The sequence below is a fragment of the Haliotis asinina genome, chromosome 14 (assembly GCF_037392515.1).
Source record: "Haliotis asinina isolate JCU_RB_2024 chromosome 14, JCU_Hal_asi_v2, whole genome shotgun sequence".
NCBI lineage: Eukaryota > Metazoa > Mollusca > Gastropoda > Lepetellida > Haliotidae > Haliotis > Haliotis asinina.
This window is the reverse complement of record NC_090293.1, coordinates 28,399,835-28,417,686: the sequence shown is the minus strand read 5'-3', so window position 1 is coordinate 28,417,686 and position 17,852 is coordinate 28,399,835. Positions and strand designations below refer to the sequence as shown.

Sequence of the window (17,852 nt, the reverse complement as noted above, 5' to 3'; positions counted from 1 at the left end):
AAATCAACCCTAAATCTAACCTTTTTAGTATAAATATGTCAGTTCATTTTTCTGCTAAACTTTGTACAGTTATGACACCGAAACATTGCTATTTATAGACACATCTCTGCAATGACAGCTCTTGTAAACACAGGTCAGCTGTGTCCCTGTTGCTATGGTTTCATAACTGGAACTTGGCTGGTGCAACTAGGTCTTTATCTTAGGATGCACCTGTTGCAAATAGCTTAATATCTCTTAAATTGAGCCTGGACATATCATAAGTACTAAACACATGCCTGTACTTCACATCATGAGGATGAAGTATTGAAGTATGTATCATATCATGACAGTTGTATTAAAAAATGTATCATATCATGACAGTTGTATTGAAGTATGTATCATATCACGACAGTTGTATTGAAGTATGTATCACATAATGACCGTTGTATTGAAGTATGTATCATATAAAAACAGTTGTATTGAATTATGTATTGTATCATGACAGTTGTATTGAAGCATGCATCATATCATGACAGTTGTATTGAGATATATATCATATCATGATGGTTGTATTGAAATATGTATCATAAGTCAGTTTTATTGGGATATGTATCATATCATGACAGTTGTATTGATGATATATTATCATATCATCACAGTTGTATTGAGATATGGATCATATTATGACTCTCCATTCAACTGCTACCTTAAAACACTGTTGGACAAAATCCGAAATGCCAAAAAATGATTACACTTTGTAACCATGTTGTCTTTCTGACCAAGGTAATCTGTGTGATAAACAATCAGACTAAGCCAGTCCTTAACTCACGCCTTTGCAAAAAAATGAAATGACATCAGTAACGTAGCAACAAAATCTGGTGATTGAATATCACACATACAAATATTATACTTTTCCTGCATTGACAAGTTAAACATTTACAATTTCAAATATCAAAGTCAGCTTCAATTCAGCTGATTTTGATCCTTTCCACAGAGGACTTAACATCTTGAAAAAATTCTATTTGAGTTCAATTACACAGATATTTCAAGGACTTACACATGAAATGAAAGCTCAGCAGAGATTCTTAGGGCCATGAACAAATGTTATCATGATGAAGATGGGAAACTGTGTGTAAATATCCCTGTAATTATCCACAAGTTTGCCTAATTATACCGTTTGTCATTTCTGGTTTTGAGAGCTCCCTCTAGTGGTGAGAGAAGATACTTTTCCTGTTTGATTGCCTGGTTTTGCTCAAATTGCTTGCTTTTGTTCTTGTCCATTTAACTTATCGCACTTGACTGCAACTGGTTAATTGGTTGAGATTCGCTGATGGAAACTGGCGGAAAAATGTCAATTTGGATGTTGGATTTGTCCTCGTATTAATATCCTTCAGGAGAGAGAAGCAATTACTATCAAAAGCAAAAAGCAGGGCTGTGTGTAATTCCGAGATTTCCGCCCAATCAAGGAAGCAAGCTGATGCTCACAGTAGATTTGTCTTAAATCATAAGACCAATCTCTGAATAGATTTTGAAGAAATGCTGTGTTGTAAAGAGCCGCTCATCACTGAGACAAGGTCTTATTGTTAAAAATCCTCCACACAGACAAACAGGACAATGCACTGCATCTTGCTATGTTGTTAGGAGACAATTTTTTACCTGAGTGAGTGAGTGAGTGAGTGAGTGAGTGAGTGAGTGAGTGAGTGAGTCTTGACACCTCTTTAACAAATCTTCAAGCAATATCATGGGAACACCAGAAACGGGCTTCACACATTGTATCCAGGGGAAGAATCGTACCTGGGACTTCAAAGATGCAGGAGATGCTTTAACCATTAGGTTACCACACCTCACTGTGGACCTCATTGAGACATGGTTACAATTACAGTCATGAGAGTATCCCAGTACTTGATGTACACTTTAATTCTAACTGAATTTTCTAGAATGGCTAATTAATAATAGTGTTCTGTATTAGTAAATGACGTAAAGAGTGCACGAATACTGCATTACAGAGACACAGTGATAAGGCTAATGCTTAGTCCCTGAATATACTTAATTTGGATCGTAACAAACAAACCCATTTAAACTGAAGGGGCCCCAGGGAAACAGACTTGCTTCATTTAGAGCTTTAGCATTGCAGGATGGGTTAGGCAGTTGGGAAAATAATATGCTTCGGGGACTGTCATGTCAGACATAACAACACAGTGACAGTGGAAGAGTCCATCTCTAACGATTTACAGTATGACCTTTCACAAGAAACCGAATTCAGGGTCCATCTGTAGAGAGTTTCGGCATGATCTTTTACATGAAACCCAAACATCTGTAATGATTCATGGTATGACTTTTCACAAAAAAATGAGCCCATCTCTAATGATTTACAGTATGACCTTTCACAAGAAACCGAATTCAGGGTCCATCTGTAAAGAGTTTCGGCATGATCTTTTACATGAAACCCAAACATCTGTAATGATTCATGGTATGACTTTTCACAAGAAACTGAGCCCATCTCTAATGATTTACAGTATGAACTTTCACAAGAAACCGAATTCAGGGTACATCTGTAAAGAGTTTCGGCATGATCTTTTACATGAAATCCAACCAGCTGTTATGATTTACGGTAAGACGTTTTACAAGAATCTGAGTCCATCTCTAATGATTTACAGTATGACCTTTAACAAGAAACCCAGACCATCATTTATATCTTCATCTCTAAACTGGCATTTTCACAACCAACCTACTCATTTAAACATAAATCTTGCTCGCAATCACACGATGATAAGATTTTGTACTGTTTTATTGACGTTAGTTTGAATTCTAGCTTAGGCAGGTTGAGCATATCTCCAAAAGTGACCAGGTGCCATTTCCATGTTTTCACAATTTTTGTTAAACTACTTCATATTTTGCAAATCCATAAAACAGCAGCTTGGTCAGTGAACCTAAATCTAAAGTATTTTCATGGCTGTGGGGTTCATATGAAAAATAGAAGAAATGCAGGAATCAGTAAATCAAGTAAGTGAAAACACAAAACACAAGTCAGATCTACAAACTACATGATGTAATATACCATATCCCTAATAACACATTAAATTAGTTATTATCTGGAGTTAACTTTTTAGCTTTTGATAGTACAGGAGTTGTTAAATGCAAAATGCCTAAAAACATGGTCAAAATAACTTCAAAAACTGCTTATGATGCTAACAGGGTGATTCTACTTCATATCTGGGTAATAATTCTCTTTCTATTTGTACCCATAATATCTGTGAAAATAATCCAGCTCCAGACAGACGGACATGTTCTTCTTTCCTGTTGCTATCATTACAACAAACGTGTGCCAAAATACGCAGCAGGGAAACCCCACAACTTTGCTTATCCCCAGACGCCTAGGAATCTAATATCATAACTATTGTCGAAAATATTTATTTGTGCAGAACATCGAGACAATAAACACCCCCATACACTCCAGAAGAGGGCCCAGGTCCAACAATAAAGCTACGAAATTTGATCATAAAATGATAGTCTTTTTTCACCATAAAGGTACGCAGTAGGTTTTCCACTGGCTGAGAGGACGTTATTAGCTTTTATTCTGAAATTCATATGATGATATCTATTTCAATATAAATACCAGAAAAATCACAGGAAAGGTGTATGCCAATCCTCTTGAGACTTTTGTTTAGATAAGCGACATTAATAAACGAAAATATTTTCATTCTTGTGTTGTTCTGATATGACTTGAATATACCGTAGTGCCACTGACCTTAAAATCAATGAGTATATTTAAACCTTTATTCATCAGCATTAAACTAATGCTTTCACACTTTTTTTTCAAAAGGTCAAACTAAAAGAATACCTGCTTATAATTTCAACATAATTTGTTGAGAAAAAAACATGATGCATATTTTCAACTGAAAAATTCAGATAGATTTCTGAGTGAGTGAGTAAATAATGATTGTCAATCACCAGGTTGGTTGTCTGTCTCTAAGACTTCAGGGAAAGTTTTTATAAAATAATTACGTCCAAGCCTACCAGTATATTTATCACCTGCTCAACTTGAATTGAAAAACGTGACATAATATTTGAAGTTAGTTTTGTTATAACTTCATTTTGAGTACTTTGTGTTGGTCTGGAGTGGTAGGGTAGCTATGCGGTTAAGTGCTCGCTTGTCATGTTGAAAACCCAGGTTCACTTCCCAACATGGATATGATGTATGAAGCCCACTTCTGTTGCCATGATATTGCTGGAATATTTCTGAAAGTGGCGTAAAACAGTACTCTTTCACTCTAGAAACATCTCATTTATTTTCAGCAGGTAAGAGATCAGAAATCTATATCAGAAACTGAAACCCTGCAATAGAAACACCAAAATTGTTTAAAGTTTTCAACTTGTCAGAAATAGGTCTGTAACCAACAATGAAATATAACACTTAACATGTCTAAGTATATTTCTGCACAACAAAGCTAGTCTATCAACATGGGAGATTCTGGATCCAAACAGCAAGACAATGATGGCGATGCCAATGAGCCACACCAACCAGCCTTGCCACCAACATGGAACAACAAGCTACATGGGTAGGAAATCACCAGCTGCGATAACTGACAAACACCAGCTTGTGGTGACCTTTCTCTAAGCATGGTTGCCATTGTGAAATATTCAAGGAATAGGTTACTGTCAGTGGTTAAGAAAACAGTATCGTTTGTGTGTGTAAGGTTCCTTGGTCTCTCAACAAACCAAGCGTGGTGCACAGATTAAAGGTACTGCAAATCTGACAAAAATATTAAACCCCTCGTGATTCAGATGAGGACATCAAAGTAATGCTTGAACATCAAATTAAAGACAACAAATCTTCAGTCATGCTAAATATTCTTACAACATCCCTTTAAAGTCATCCATGATCCCACTGTTACCTAGACAGAACATATGACAGGTCTGATCCCTCCACAGGTGCGTGTTGAAATCCATCTTGTTTTGTTTACAGTGCATTAATACAATTGATTTGGTGCCGAGTCTCAGTGATTTTGAGCAGTGCTAAAGCAGTATCACAGTGGAGGACACCAGAACACCAGAAATGGGCTTCACACTGTGTACCAATGTGGAGAATTGAACCCAGGACTTCAGCGCGATGAGCCAATGCCTTAACCCATCATATCCTTTGAGCCCAGTTCATGATGAGAAAAATATACTCTCTAATATACCTTCAAACAGTTTCACACTGCAGACTGAGTAAGTGAGTGAGTGAGTGTTACAACATTACAGCCACCCATCTGCGGCCTTTAGGCACAGAAATGGGGTTTACAGATTGTACTCATATGGGAATTAAACCCGGATCATCTGTACGACAAGCCAGGGATTTAACCACTGGGCTACCTCACCGCCTGATAAATTCAGATAGATTTCTGAGTGAGTGAGTAAATAATGATTGTCAATCACCAGGTAGGTTGTCTGTCTCTAAGACTTCAGGGATAGTTTTTATAAAATAATTACGTCCATACCATCCCCAACTTTTGAACCCCGATTATCTGTATGACAAGCCAGGGATTTAACCACTGGGCTACCTCACCGCCCGACAATATACAGATCAACTGATCTTAATTATGTTATAACAAGGTGGCCAGACAAACCACCCAGTAGTTCCTACATTAGAAGAGGGATATTATGGTATGACTGCACTCAGTGAAATCATTTATACAGCCTCATTAGATAATAGTCATTGACACACTGACACACATAAGTACTGTCGTACGAGTTCCATTGCGATCAAGGAAACTGGTGATCAAGGAAAGGGTAAAGCAAATGTCAACTGAATTCATTAATAGTGGAAAAAAGGCTGGGAGCATTTTATACAGTCAGTCAGGTAATTGGAAACACAAGATTTTTTCTTATGCTTGACTGCTGACACTGACAAGTCACATGATAATGTTTTCATGGCACATTTTGAAGATGAAGAGGATTGTCAAAAATTCAATTTAGGTGTTGGAAATACGTTTAAAGTGTCATTGTTCTGAAGCTCTTTATTAAACGGGTTAATTAAATAAAAATTAATGAATAATAAAAACCTGAAGTAAAGATTTTGACAGCAAAATCCGTGCCCATGAGGTGATGTGCGTAAAATTCAAACAGCGCAAGTAATGTTCACCCGTGAACAGGGTGACATTTTAAAAATAAACATAACTTCAACATCTGTTACCAGAGCACAAAACGACTGAAGTTAATTGTCTGAGATATATCCACAATTTTGGACTAGATCAATGTTCAATTAATTCATTGATAGCCTGCAAGCTGTTCAGAACAAATGGATTACAGGCATCTGAATTAAAAAAAAAATGACCAGGACTCAGTGAAAGGTAATGAAACCTATCGTCACCAGATGCAGCCTTAATATATTTCTTGCAACAGATAAAACATTTGCCACACAGACCCTGAAACAAATATGCCCAAGACTATGCATGTCTTGAATATGTGGCAAGTCTAGATTTCAACTGTTTCAGGAAATCTTGGGCTTCTTTTCATTATATTTCATGATTGTACTTTAAGATCTGTTTTGTTCTGAAAAATATGTTTACTTCGTATTTGTTAGTCTAAATTACATTCTGCAGCACCTTCAAAAGTATAGTCACTTTCCCATTCTTAGTTAGAGACTGGAAAGCATTTATTTGTATACAGTATACAATCTGAAATAAATGATAAATCACTAACCCCCTTAAACATATATATCTAAGAAAGCACATGCAAGTCTTGAATATGTAGCTAGTCTCGATTGCAGAGTTTTAAGTTCTGAAAATGAATTAAGTGTCTAAGCTCCTTGTCCTCATATTATTGTAATGATTGACCATTTTTTTGTTTTGTTTTGTTTTGTTTTTTTTCAGTAAAACATATTTATTTCAGAGACTCGATATTCGTCTAAGCCAGCATCTGCAGCACAATATAATCATACATAATGCTGGAGTTTTGATTAGGATTTAAAACGGCATTATAAGCAAACATACTGACATCAGCTAACTCCCAGGGTTCAGACCTGACACATGTCAGCTGTTTCCAGTAATTAGATAATTACTTTCATAGGTCCACACCCACCATAATTGCATTACATTAATCAAATTCTATTAGGTTTTTGATAAATGTTACTGCACAAACAATTCTTTCATCATAATTGGTTTAAACATTTAATGACGAAATCACTTGACTCGGTTGCCTGTCCACCTACTGATTGTCTGCACTAAATGTTCATAGATGTAAGGATCTGATGGTACTCTTAATAACACTTTTCCTCATTTGGCACTGCTGTTCAAACTGTTTATTCGTTGCACAGATGAGTATGTTTGAATTCAGTAGTAATATATAATACTGGATAGAAGGCTTTGCCATGATTCAGTAAGTGAATGTGAGTGAGTGAGTTTAGTTTTACACCACACTCAGCAATATTCCAGCTTTATGGCGGCGGTCTGTAAATAATTGAGTCTGAACAAGACAATCCAGTGATTAACAGCATGAGCATCGATCTGGACAATTGGGAACCAATGGCATGTACCAACCAAGTCAGCAAGCCTGACCATCCAATCCTCTTCCGACAAGCACAGTTGCCTATTATGGCAAGCATGGGTTGCTGAAGGTCTATCCTATCCTAGACCTTCACGGGTCTGATTCAGTAAGTGAATGAGTGAACTGGATTTTAAGCTGCTTTTGTTCAATATTCCAGCAATATCATGGAGGAGGACACCAGATACGGGCCACATGTATTGTGCCACTGTGCCCCGTATAAGGAAGCAAACCCATGTCCTTGGCATGACGAGCAAATGCTTTAACCACTAAGCAAACCCAATGCCTTTGCCATAATTCAAGACCACAAAGATATTGCATAATCTTCAGACCATGACAACTGTGAACTAACACTGATAGAACAAGCATTGTCACTAAGGTGACATAATCATCCGCTATATATTATCAAATCAAACTTAAAAAGTAACGAAAATGAAGGTTGTAGTTTAAGATGAAATAAAATGTCAAAAACGTTACTCTCATACTCTCTTGATATCTTGCACTGTAGTTGTTCAAACACAAAAATATTCTGAAGAGTGACCAGAGACCTTGAGAGAGACCTTGACCAGTGTATGAAACTGCTAAAAAAACAATCGCTATGACCTTGAAAATTAACTGATGGTCAACAAAATCGACTGGGCCCTGCACCGTCCTAGATAAAGCTTGGTGTTGAATATGAAGAAAATCCAGTTAATGCTTCTTGAGATATCTCGCTGACAAGCCCAACATGCAGTTTACCATGCTGAAATCTTCAAAGTGTTGCCATGACCTTGAATATTAACTGAAGGTCACCAAAATCGATTGGGCCCTGCACCTTCCCTATATAAAGCTTGGTGTTGAATATGAAGACAATCAAGTAAACAGTTTTTGAGATACCTTGCTGACAAGGTAAAACACTAAAATCCCCTTGTGACCCATCCTCGATATCTCCAGGGTATACGTTCCGATAAGTCTCCACTATACCCTGGACGCATCTACGGCTCTGTCAGATAAATTTATTACCTCCCTTTGTTGGCTCCGCCTTCTCACAGTAGCCAATCAGCTAGGTGGCCGTTATAACAGAGCTTGCCAGTATCAACAAAGGTAGCGGTCGCAACTGTGAAGGTTTGCCCGCAGTGCGTCCCACATTTTAGGGAAATCATACAAACAAATTGACAGGTCCGAAACTTTAAAACAACATATGCAAGAACTCCTTCTACCTCTTCCAGAGAACCTCTGCATGGTTTCTGTTGCCAAGTATAATAGGTTAGATAATTAAAAAAACGAAAGTGAGCTGTGATTGGTTTGCTCAACTTCCCAGCGTAGACACCTGACTGGATCAAAAGACAGTCAAGGGAGGTAATAAATTTATCTGGCAGAGCCGTAGATGCGTCCAGGGTAAAGTGGAGACTTATCGGAACGTATACCCTGAGGATATCGAGGATGCTTGTGACCTTGAGATGAAGGTCAAGTCACCAAACCTTACTGAGACCTTTCTTTTACTATGATAAACCTAGATACCAAACATGAAAAGAATCTAATCAACAGTTCTTTAGATATTCCAATCCGTACGGACGGAGCCTAACACAGTATCCCCTGCATCGTGCCAACGCGTGGCGGGAGATAATGAGTGAGTGAGTTATTTGTGTTTTATGTCCCTTTAAGCAATCTTCCTGCAATATCATGGCAGGGGGACACCAGAAATGGAACTGATAAAATGAATGAATGTTGCTGAACAGGAGTACAGACAGCACAATGTTCAGATGACCTACTCTGCCCAGAATAACAAGAAGAGACAAGCACAGTGTACTGGGCTCCGACACTGCCCAGAATAACAAGAAGAAACAAACACAGTGTACTGGGCTCCAACTCTGCTCAGAATAACAAGAACAGACAAGCACAGTGTACTGGGCTCTGACTCTGCCCCGAATAACAAGAACAGACAAGCATGGTACTCTGTACAGAATAATGAGAAGAGACAAACATGGTGTATGGGGGAGCTACTCTGTACAGAATAACAAGAGACCAGCACAGTGTACTTGGGACTGACTCTGCCCTGAATAACAAGAAGAGACAAGCACAGTGTACTGGGCTCCCACTCTGCCCAGAATAACAAGAACAGAAAACCATGGTGTACAGAGAACAGACTCTGCCCAGAATGACAAGAACAGACAAACATATTGTACCGGGAGCCAGTTAGCCCAGGATATACAAAAGAGACAAGCACGACTCACTGGGGACCTAGTCCATTAGTTATCTTCCCGAACTGCCATCTTGACCATGGATCAGAGGGAAATCATACAAGATCAAGCCCTATTACTGCATGGTCACAGCATTTCCTTGCTGATTATGGACACAGATTACGCACTCTGTGACGCCTTGTCTTTCGTTATCATGACACCTGTTTTCAAATATGAACTGGCTCAGAACTGAAACCACAGGCACTGATGATGCATCACATCAGTTCATCCTCAAGGTCACAGAGCTGCCTTTGCAGCATAGAATTATCTTAGTAAAACAAACAGGTTTCCTCTGAGTGATGATACCTGGAAAATAATCAACGAGTATTCAGGAATTAAAGATCACCTGTCCAGACTGAACTAATGGTGTAAGTACTAAATGCTTGGTCATGATGAAGCATTCTAACATGATGGACACACGGATCATTACTAGGTATTGTATGCCATATTCCCTGACATTTAAAGAGAAAACAATGATGAAATGTCAGCTTTATACAGAAACGTCACTGAAAACAATCCATTGTTCTGATGAGGTCATTCCATCAGTCTGTGATGTTATGAAAAATGGATGACATGAAATACAGGGCCTAGACTTTTGAGGCTCTCTTATTAAACACAGTCATAAGTGCCATAGATTAACATTCACTTATACTGTAACTAGGGCCAGGTGATAGGGAAATACTGAAAATAGGGCTAGGTGATAGGGACATACTGTAACTATAGGGTGAGTGAGTGAGTTTAGTTTTACGCAATAGTTTTTTCAGCAATATTCCAGCAATATCACGGCGGGGAACACCAGAAAATGGACTTCACACATTATACCCATGTGAGAAATCGAACCCGTGTCTTCGGCGTGACGAGTGAACGCTTTAACCACCTGGCTACCCCTCGGCTCCTGTAACTATAGGGCCACGTGATAGGGACATACTGTAACTAAGGCCAGGTGATAGGGTGAATGACTGAGTGAGTTTAGTTTTATGCCGCACTCAGCAATATTCCAGCTATATGGCGGCGGTCTGTAAATAATTGAGTCTGGACCAGACAATCTAGTGATCAACAACATGAGCATCGATCTGCGCATTTGGGAACCGATGACATGTGTCAACCAAGTCAGCGAGTCTGACCACCTGATCCCATTAGTCGCCTCTTATGACAAGCAAAGTAGCCTTTTATGGCAAGCATGGGTTGCTGAAGGCCTATTCTACCACGGGACCTTCACGGGTCCCAGGTGATGGGGACCTATTGTAACTGGGACAAGGTGATGGGAACATACTGTAATTGGGACCAGGTGATGGGGCATACTGTAACTTGAACAAGGTGATGGGGACCTACTGTAATTGGGGCAAGGTGATGGGGCATACTGAAACTAGGGCAAAGTGATGGGACCTACTGTAACTGGGACAAGGTGATGGGGACATGCTATAACTATGGGTTCAATAGACAAGTGTGCCACCTGAGTCTCTAAGATAAATGAGCGGCTGCCAGCACAAAAATAACCTTAACATCATATTCTATATTTTATAAATTAGTATTTATGAACAACTAAATATTGTTGTTTTAGTTGGTAAGAACATCCCTTTGTATGCATTAATGTCCAAATAATGAAGCTGCCTTAAAAAATTTCAATATGGTCTTCCTGCCTGTCTGACAAAGACCTTCCTCTTCTGATTAAAGGTTTCGGTTCGACAAAGTTCGCAAGAATGATGAATAAACAGATGCAGATGTATACATGCTTGTAAATGATGCTGTTAAAAAACAACAACAAATGTCCAAATGAAAGGGATGAACAAGGCAGTTACCAACTTTTATGAGTTTCAGAAAATCAGTCATACATTTGTCAGTTGAACTACAGCTTATTTATAAGAATGAGTGTTCCAATAATGTGAACAAACTATAGGTAGTAATTATATATGGAAGTCAATAAACAGGAAAGGGATGAACAAGTCATGAAACACAAGTGTCAACACACCTGCAGAGGACTAACAGCAATAACAATGAGCAAAGCATTGTGAACACTTTCAATGTTAAAACATCAGTTAAAGAAAACTGCAGTGGATTTGCTCCAATACTCACTGAAGCCTTGAGTGAGTGGGTGAGTGAGTTGAGTGGTTGAGTGGTTGGGTAAGTGGTTGGGTAAGTGGGTGGGTGGTTGGGTAAGTGGGTGGGTGAGTGGGTGAGTGAGTGAGTGAGTGAGTGAGGGTGGGTGAATGTGGGTGAGTGTGGGTGAGTGTGAGTGAGCGAGTGATGTGATGTGATGTGATGTGATGTGATGTGATGTGATGAGAGAATGCTTAACCACTAGCCTCCTCAAACAGTCCTGCCTTGTAAACAGTTAATGTTCTAAACATCATGGGTAACAAAGACACTTAAAAACTGCCTTGCTAAATGACCACACAAACCATATACAAACTCATTTAGCCCCTACATGCAGAAGGCCAACACGACCAATACAAAGTAAATAAATGACTGAGTTGTGTTTTCCACTGCTTGTAGCAAAATTCCAACAATATCAAGGCAGGGGACTACAGAAATGGACCTCACACACTGTACCCATGTTGGGAATTGAACCTGGGCCTTCAGTGTGATGAGCAAACACTTTCACCATAAGGCTACCCCACCACCCCTTTGGAAACAGTAGATTTTCTGTGATTTGGCTCCTTGCATATAAAATGGATTTTTGATGTAGTAAATTTGTTTTAAGTATCATTGTTCTGAAACTCTTTAATTAATAGGCTTAGAACACTGAACCCATGATGGGAATCAAACCCAGATCTTCGACATGACAAACAAATGCTTTATTCACGAGGCTACACCACTGCCCAGTAGCAAGATAATAAGCTTTGTAAATAAGCTCAGTGATAAATAAATAGCTAAATATCATAGATAATAAAGTCATATATAAAATAATACAATCTATCCATAAAATAACACAAGCATATACAAATGACACAAGCATGTAAAATAACAGAAACAAGCTGTAAATAAAATCATTAACAAGAACAAACCTTCGAAAGTTGGAAGTAGCTACTACAGTAGCCAAGCATTGCAAACATGCCATAATCATTACACACAAAAAAACCAAACCAAACCAAAACAAAACATCACCCAGTATAAACCTGTAAAACAATATAACAAATCTGCCAACAAACTCACTCATGTTAAAGGCTGTGTGTCCAGATTGATCCCAAAGAACAATAGGCAGTATCTCTTGTTTGTGTGTCAGTCAGAGTGTATATCCCTCCCACTGGCATTCAATCTTGCTCTAACATTCTTTATCCCAGCTAAAACATGTGTCGCTCCGCCTCAGCCAGATCAGGCACAGTAGGTAGGGCAATAAAACAGCTGACCTTCTCCTACTTTGTAACAACAAATCTTCCACCTTCAACCACTTCCTGACCAGAGCTACCATGTGTATTGTATTAAGTGAGCTGGCTTCATTATATGTCCAGGTTTGTTATAATAGCGTAATGAGATTCCTACAACTCTCATACAATTTCCTGGTGAACGGTTACCACGTCTAATGTAATAAGCTCTCCCTTTATCATTGCCATGAGACTTCAAAACACATGAACCTTTTGCTACCTGGCCTAAATAATGTGGCTCAGTGCTATAAAGCACTAATATATGTAACTACGACTTAAATGATTGAAATAAATCTAAAAAAAAACCCCATTTAGCTGTAACTTAATTTTGAAATGTGCTCAAAATCAATTAAATTTTCTTTTTGTTAAATAATTTATTTGAAAAAAATAAAAAATAAAGTAATTGGTTCTGGAAACTGATTTCATCCCAATTGTCATGTAATTAAAGAGAACTTTTAAAATATTGAATTATAAATTAATGAAAAAATATATTTAAATCAGTTGATCTTTTTATCTTGATTTAAATGAAAATTACTGATAAAAAACATTATCTGGGGTGTGGTATAGGCAACATTAATTATGTAGTTTATTGCAGATTAAGGACATTATCAATATCCCACATGAAGTGTATTGTATCCAAATTTATTTTGATGGTTGCTTTCTTTCAATTATCCACTCTTATGAGAATGCATAAACATTAAATCAATTTAATATTCTCAACAGTGTAGTATGTCACGCTAATAAGTCAAGCCCCAGAGAGCTGTATACAATAATATTTAAGGCTAAGGAATACCAGCAGTTTTAGATATATTCCAGCAAAGGCAAAAATGCATCAGAACAGACATATCCCACCCAAAACAACTCAGGGAACAACTACAATGCATGTTGCAATATTTTCTTGCCGTGACATTCAATTCTTTAACTTCCTTTTGGCAGTATCCATACTCTTAAAAAAATTACTGGAACTATACTTTCAATATGTGATTGTCAAAATTGGGAGATATATGGGATTGAATCAATGTTGATACAATAACAATGGATGGTTTGAGAATGCATCACCACATGGATTTAATTCAAAGCAAAGCTGGAGTATGACATGAAAATTTCAAGTTCACAATTTTCAGTCAGTTGTATGTGATTTGACCCTGAAAACCCTGACCATGCACAGATGCCACAAAATTATTGGAAAAAATGGTCTACAGTGATTTATCGACCTGCCTGAAAAATGTCAAGATTCATAATGACACCCCATGCACGTGTAGGAGGCTCTCACGTTGTGCATGTACTTTCCATACATTGTGTTTGTGTGTGGTGACAACATGAATTTATGCTGCATATACAAGATGAATGTCAATGTAATGTTAAAGGGTTTTCTTTCTACCAGACTTCAAAGTTCAGGTTCCCCTACTTTTTTCGAAGAGTATATATGTACTAATCAAGCAAACTTTCAAACAAATGAAATAGGAAACACACTGAAAATAGAAAACGTAAAATAAAGGAGTCAGTGAGGTTTACTTTTATGCCGCTTTCAGCAATAATTAAGCAGGAGATACTAGAAATGTTCTTCACACATGTGAATCCAAAACTGTAACTGCCAGATGTCTTGTGGTGTGAGTAGACCGCAGTCCATCATGGCTCATGCATGAACAATGATATTAGGGGTCAAGTTAGGGGTAGGCTTATCTATGGGTTGGCTTATACACAGTAATACATGGTACTCTTCACAAAAATATTAAGCAACAAGTATTTTCATTCTATACTCGCCCAAAAAAGAAAGTGTACATTGAAGAAATTGATCAAACTCCAAAAAAACCCATTTCGTATGTGTAAAAAATGTTAACCTGTTCATGAATAAGTTATATTGAACACAAAAACAGTTTTCCCCTTTAAAATTGCGGTAACGTTAAATGACATGCTGCACATTTGTGATACGGCATGTTTTGCACGTGGAGAGTGTGAAAATTCATGCAGCAATGTGAAACCTTGGGTATTTAAACACAAAAGTAAGGTCTTCCTATCATCCACATTTGAACTTGCGCTGCTGTTAAAACGACTTCAATTTAGCATGCCAAGATTGACAATAAAACGTCTCCTTGCCCTGGGTATGATTAGAGCTGTCAGAACACACAGAGAGGTTGCCCAGCATTTTGACTGCCACCGTAACACTGTAGACAGGCTAGTCCATCGACAAGCACAACTTGCTGTCGTTTGAGACCGACCCCTCTCCGGGAGACCCAGAGTTACCACCCCTGCACAAGACAGATGTATCCGTGTCACCAATCTGAGGAACTGGCAAGAAACAGCAACGACGACACCCAGGAACATCCCTAACCTGAGACGGACACATCCTCAAACAGTAATCAACTGGCTGAGAGAATACGGCTTACGTCCTGCAATTGAGACCTGCAATACATCCGATTTTGACGTTACGTCATTGTTGTTCTCATCTGCAGTGGTGTAGACAACATCTCAGGCATCCCCTACACTGGTGGCGACGTGTTTTATTCACAGATGAATGTCATTTCCATTTTTCATCATCAGATGGACGCCAGAGAGTGTACAGACGTCAAAACGAATGCTACGCAGATCCATGTGTTGAGGAGCGAAACTGTTATGGGGTAGGATCTCTCATGGTGTGGGGTGGCATCACTGCCCGTAACAGAACTGAGCTGGTCATTATTGATGGCAACCTCAATGTCCCATTTCTGCAACCTCACGGCCCCGGCATCATTCAGGACAACGCCAAACGCCATGTAGCTAATGTTGTTCAACAGTATCTGCAGCAACAACAAGTGGATGTTCTTCCCTGGCCCACAAATTCGCCCGATATCTCACGTATGGGATGCAATGAAACGTCAGCTACTCCGGCTTCCCCATGCACCGTCAGCGCTTATGGAACTCCAAAGACAGCTTATCAGAATATGGAACAACATCCCACAACACTTACATGCTAACCTGTTCGCTTCCATGAGGCGTAGATGCACAGCAGTAGTTGATGCAGATGGAGGTCATACCAGATATTGAGTGTGTGACTTTTATGTTTGACCCCTAGTGTCTTTGACTCTCCATGGCACCAAGAGTATCCTCGTAGCGTAATGAAATTTCTCGTGTTGATCACAAATTGATTGATTTGTGATTTAATGAAATTTCCATGAAATAAAATGATACATATATTTTGTAAGTGTTATTTTTTAGCATGCACACCTTCTTTTTTGGGAGAGTATGACATATTTAGCAATCTTGATACCGATTTTTGACGGCATGTTACTGAAAGAATACATAACCTTTAGCAATTGTCAAATTGATTTTTCTTGTAATATTGATAACATCACATGAATACAACCATCTTCAGAAACAACATGCAAACTGTGCAGCATGAATGTGGCTCCACAATTCACACATGCAGTCTGGTGGGTTAAAACCTGCCTGTAATTATTCCTCTGGTACAAAAAGTGGGTCCTTCATTTTTGTGGATACATGGGGGATAATGCCGAAGAAAGATTTGTTAATGATGTTGTTTAGATCAACAACATCACACATATGGACTGGCCTGCATGGTCACTTGATATTAATCCCACATGCTTGGGACATTATTGGAAGTCATGTTTAATGTCTCTTTGTTCACTCCCAGACTCTGGACGAACTTTAACAGGTGTTAGATAGAGAATGGCAGAACAGTATGGTTACAGTCTGTAAATAATCGAGTCTGGACCAGACTATCCAGTGATCAACAGCATGAGCATCAATCTGTGCAACTGGGAACCGATGACATGTCTTAGTCAAGTCAGCGAACCTGACTACCTCATCCCATTAGTCGTCTGTTCTACTCGAACCTTTATGGGTCAGTGAGCGAGTGAGTGAGTTGGATTTTACATCCCTTTTTGTGGAGGGAGACACCAGAAATGGGCTTAACATATGTTGAGAATTGAACCTGGGTCTTCAGGTTGATGAGTGAATGTTTAAACCACAAGGCTACCCTACCAACCCATGACATAATAGATTTACTGTAAAAATTCTTTAATTTCTTGTGAGCGGTATGTTTCAGCTGTCAGAAAGCAGACTGGGAGAATATCATTAACATTAACTGATGAGGTCAACTTATCACAAAAGCATAGATTGATGCACATGACATCAATCACTTTATTGCCTGTCCAGACTCAATTATTTTCAGAATGCCATCATAACCATTGTGTTTACATACATGACCAGACCCATGAAGGTCCCAGGGTAGAATAGGCATTCAGCAACCCATGCTTGCCATAAAAGGCTACTATGCTTGTCGTAAGAGGCGACTAACGGGATAGGGTGGTCAGGTTCGCTGACATGGTTGTCACATGTCATCGGTTCCCAACTGCGCAGATTGATGCTCATGCTTTTGATCACTGGCTTGTCTGGTCCAAACTCGATTATTTACAGACCGCCACCATATAGCTGGAATATTGCTGAGTGCAGTATAAAACTAAACTCTCTCACTTACTCACTCACTCAAAGAATTAAAAAGAAGATTTATTCATAAAAGATCTTGGCCATATATACAACTTCTAAATGCCACTTAAAGAAATTATTTGTATAGATATACAACTTCTTTATTCCGTATAGGCGATGTTTCATCATCTAAATCTAATGTCATCACCACTTGCTTGACAATGTCATTAAGTCTATGTCGCACATACAGAAAAAGCATGCAAATGACCATGACGACCATTAGTGAGCGAGTGAGTGAGTTTAGTTTTACGTCGCACTCAGCAATATTCCAGCTATATGGCGA

At 38.6% G+C, this 17,852-nt stretch overlaps 1 protein-coding gene across 1 annotated transcript in view; it reads right to left on the bottom strand.

Moving 5' to 3' along the window:
• Positions 1-15,991, bottom strand: part of LOC137261144 (LIM domain only protein 3-like) — a 124,608-nt gene extending 108,617 nt beyond the window's left edge. The window contains exon 1 of the mRNA XM_067798842.1: positions 12,876-15,991. Within this exon, the coding sequence (XP_067654943.1) occupies positions 12,876-12,879 (4 nt within the window). The 5' untranslated portion in view covers positions 12,880-15,991. The remainder of the gene's footprint in view (positions 1-12,875) is intronic.
• Between the last annotated feature and the right edge of the window lie 1,861 nt (positions 15,992-17,852).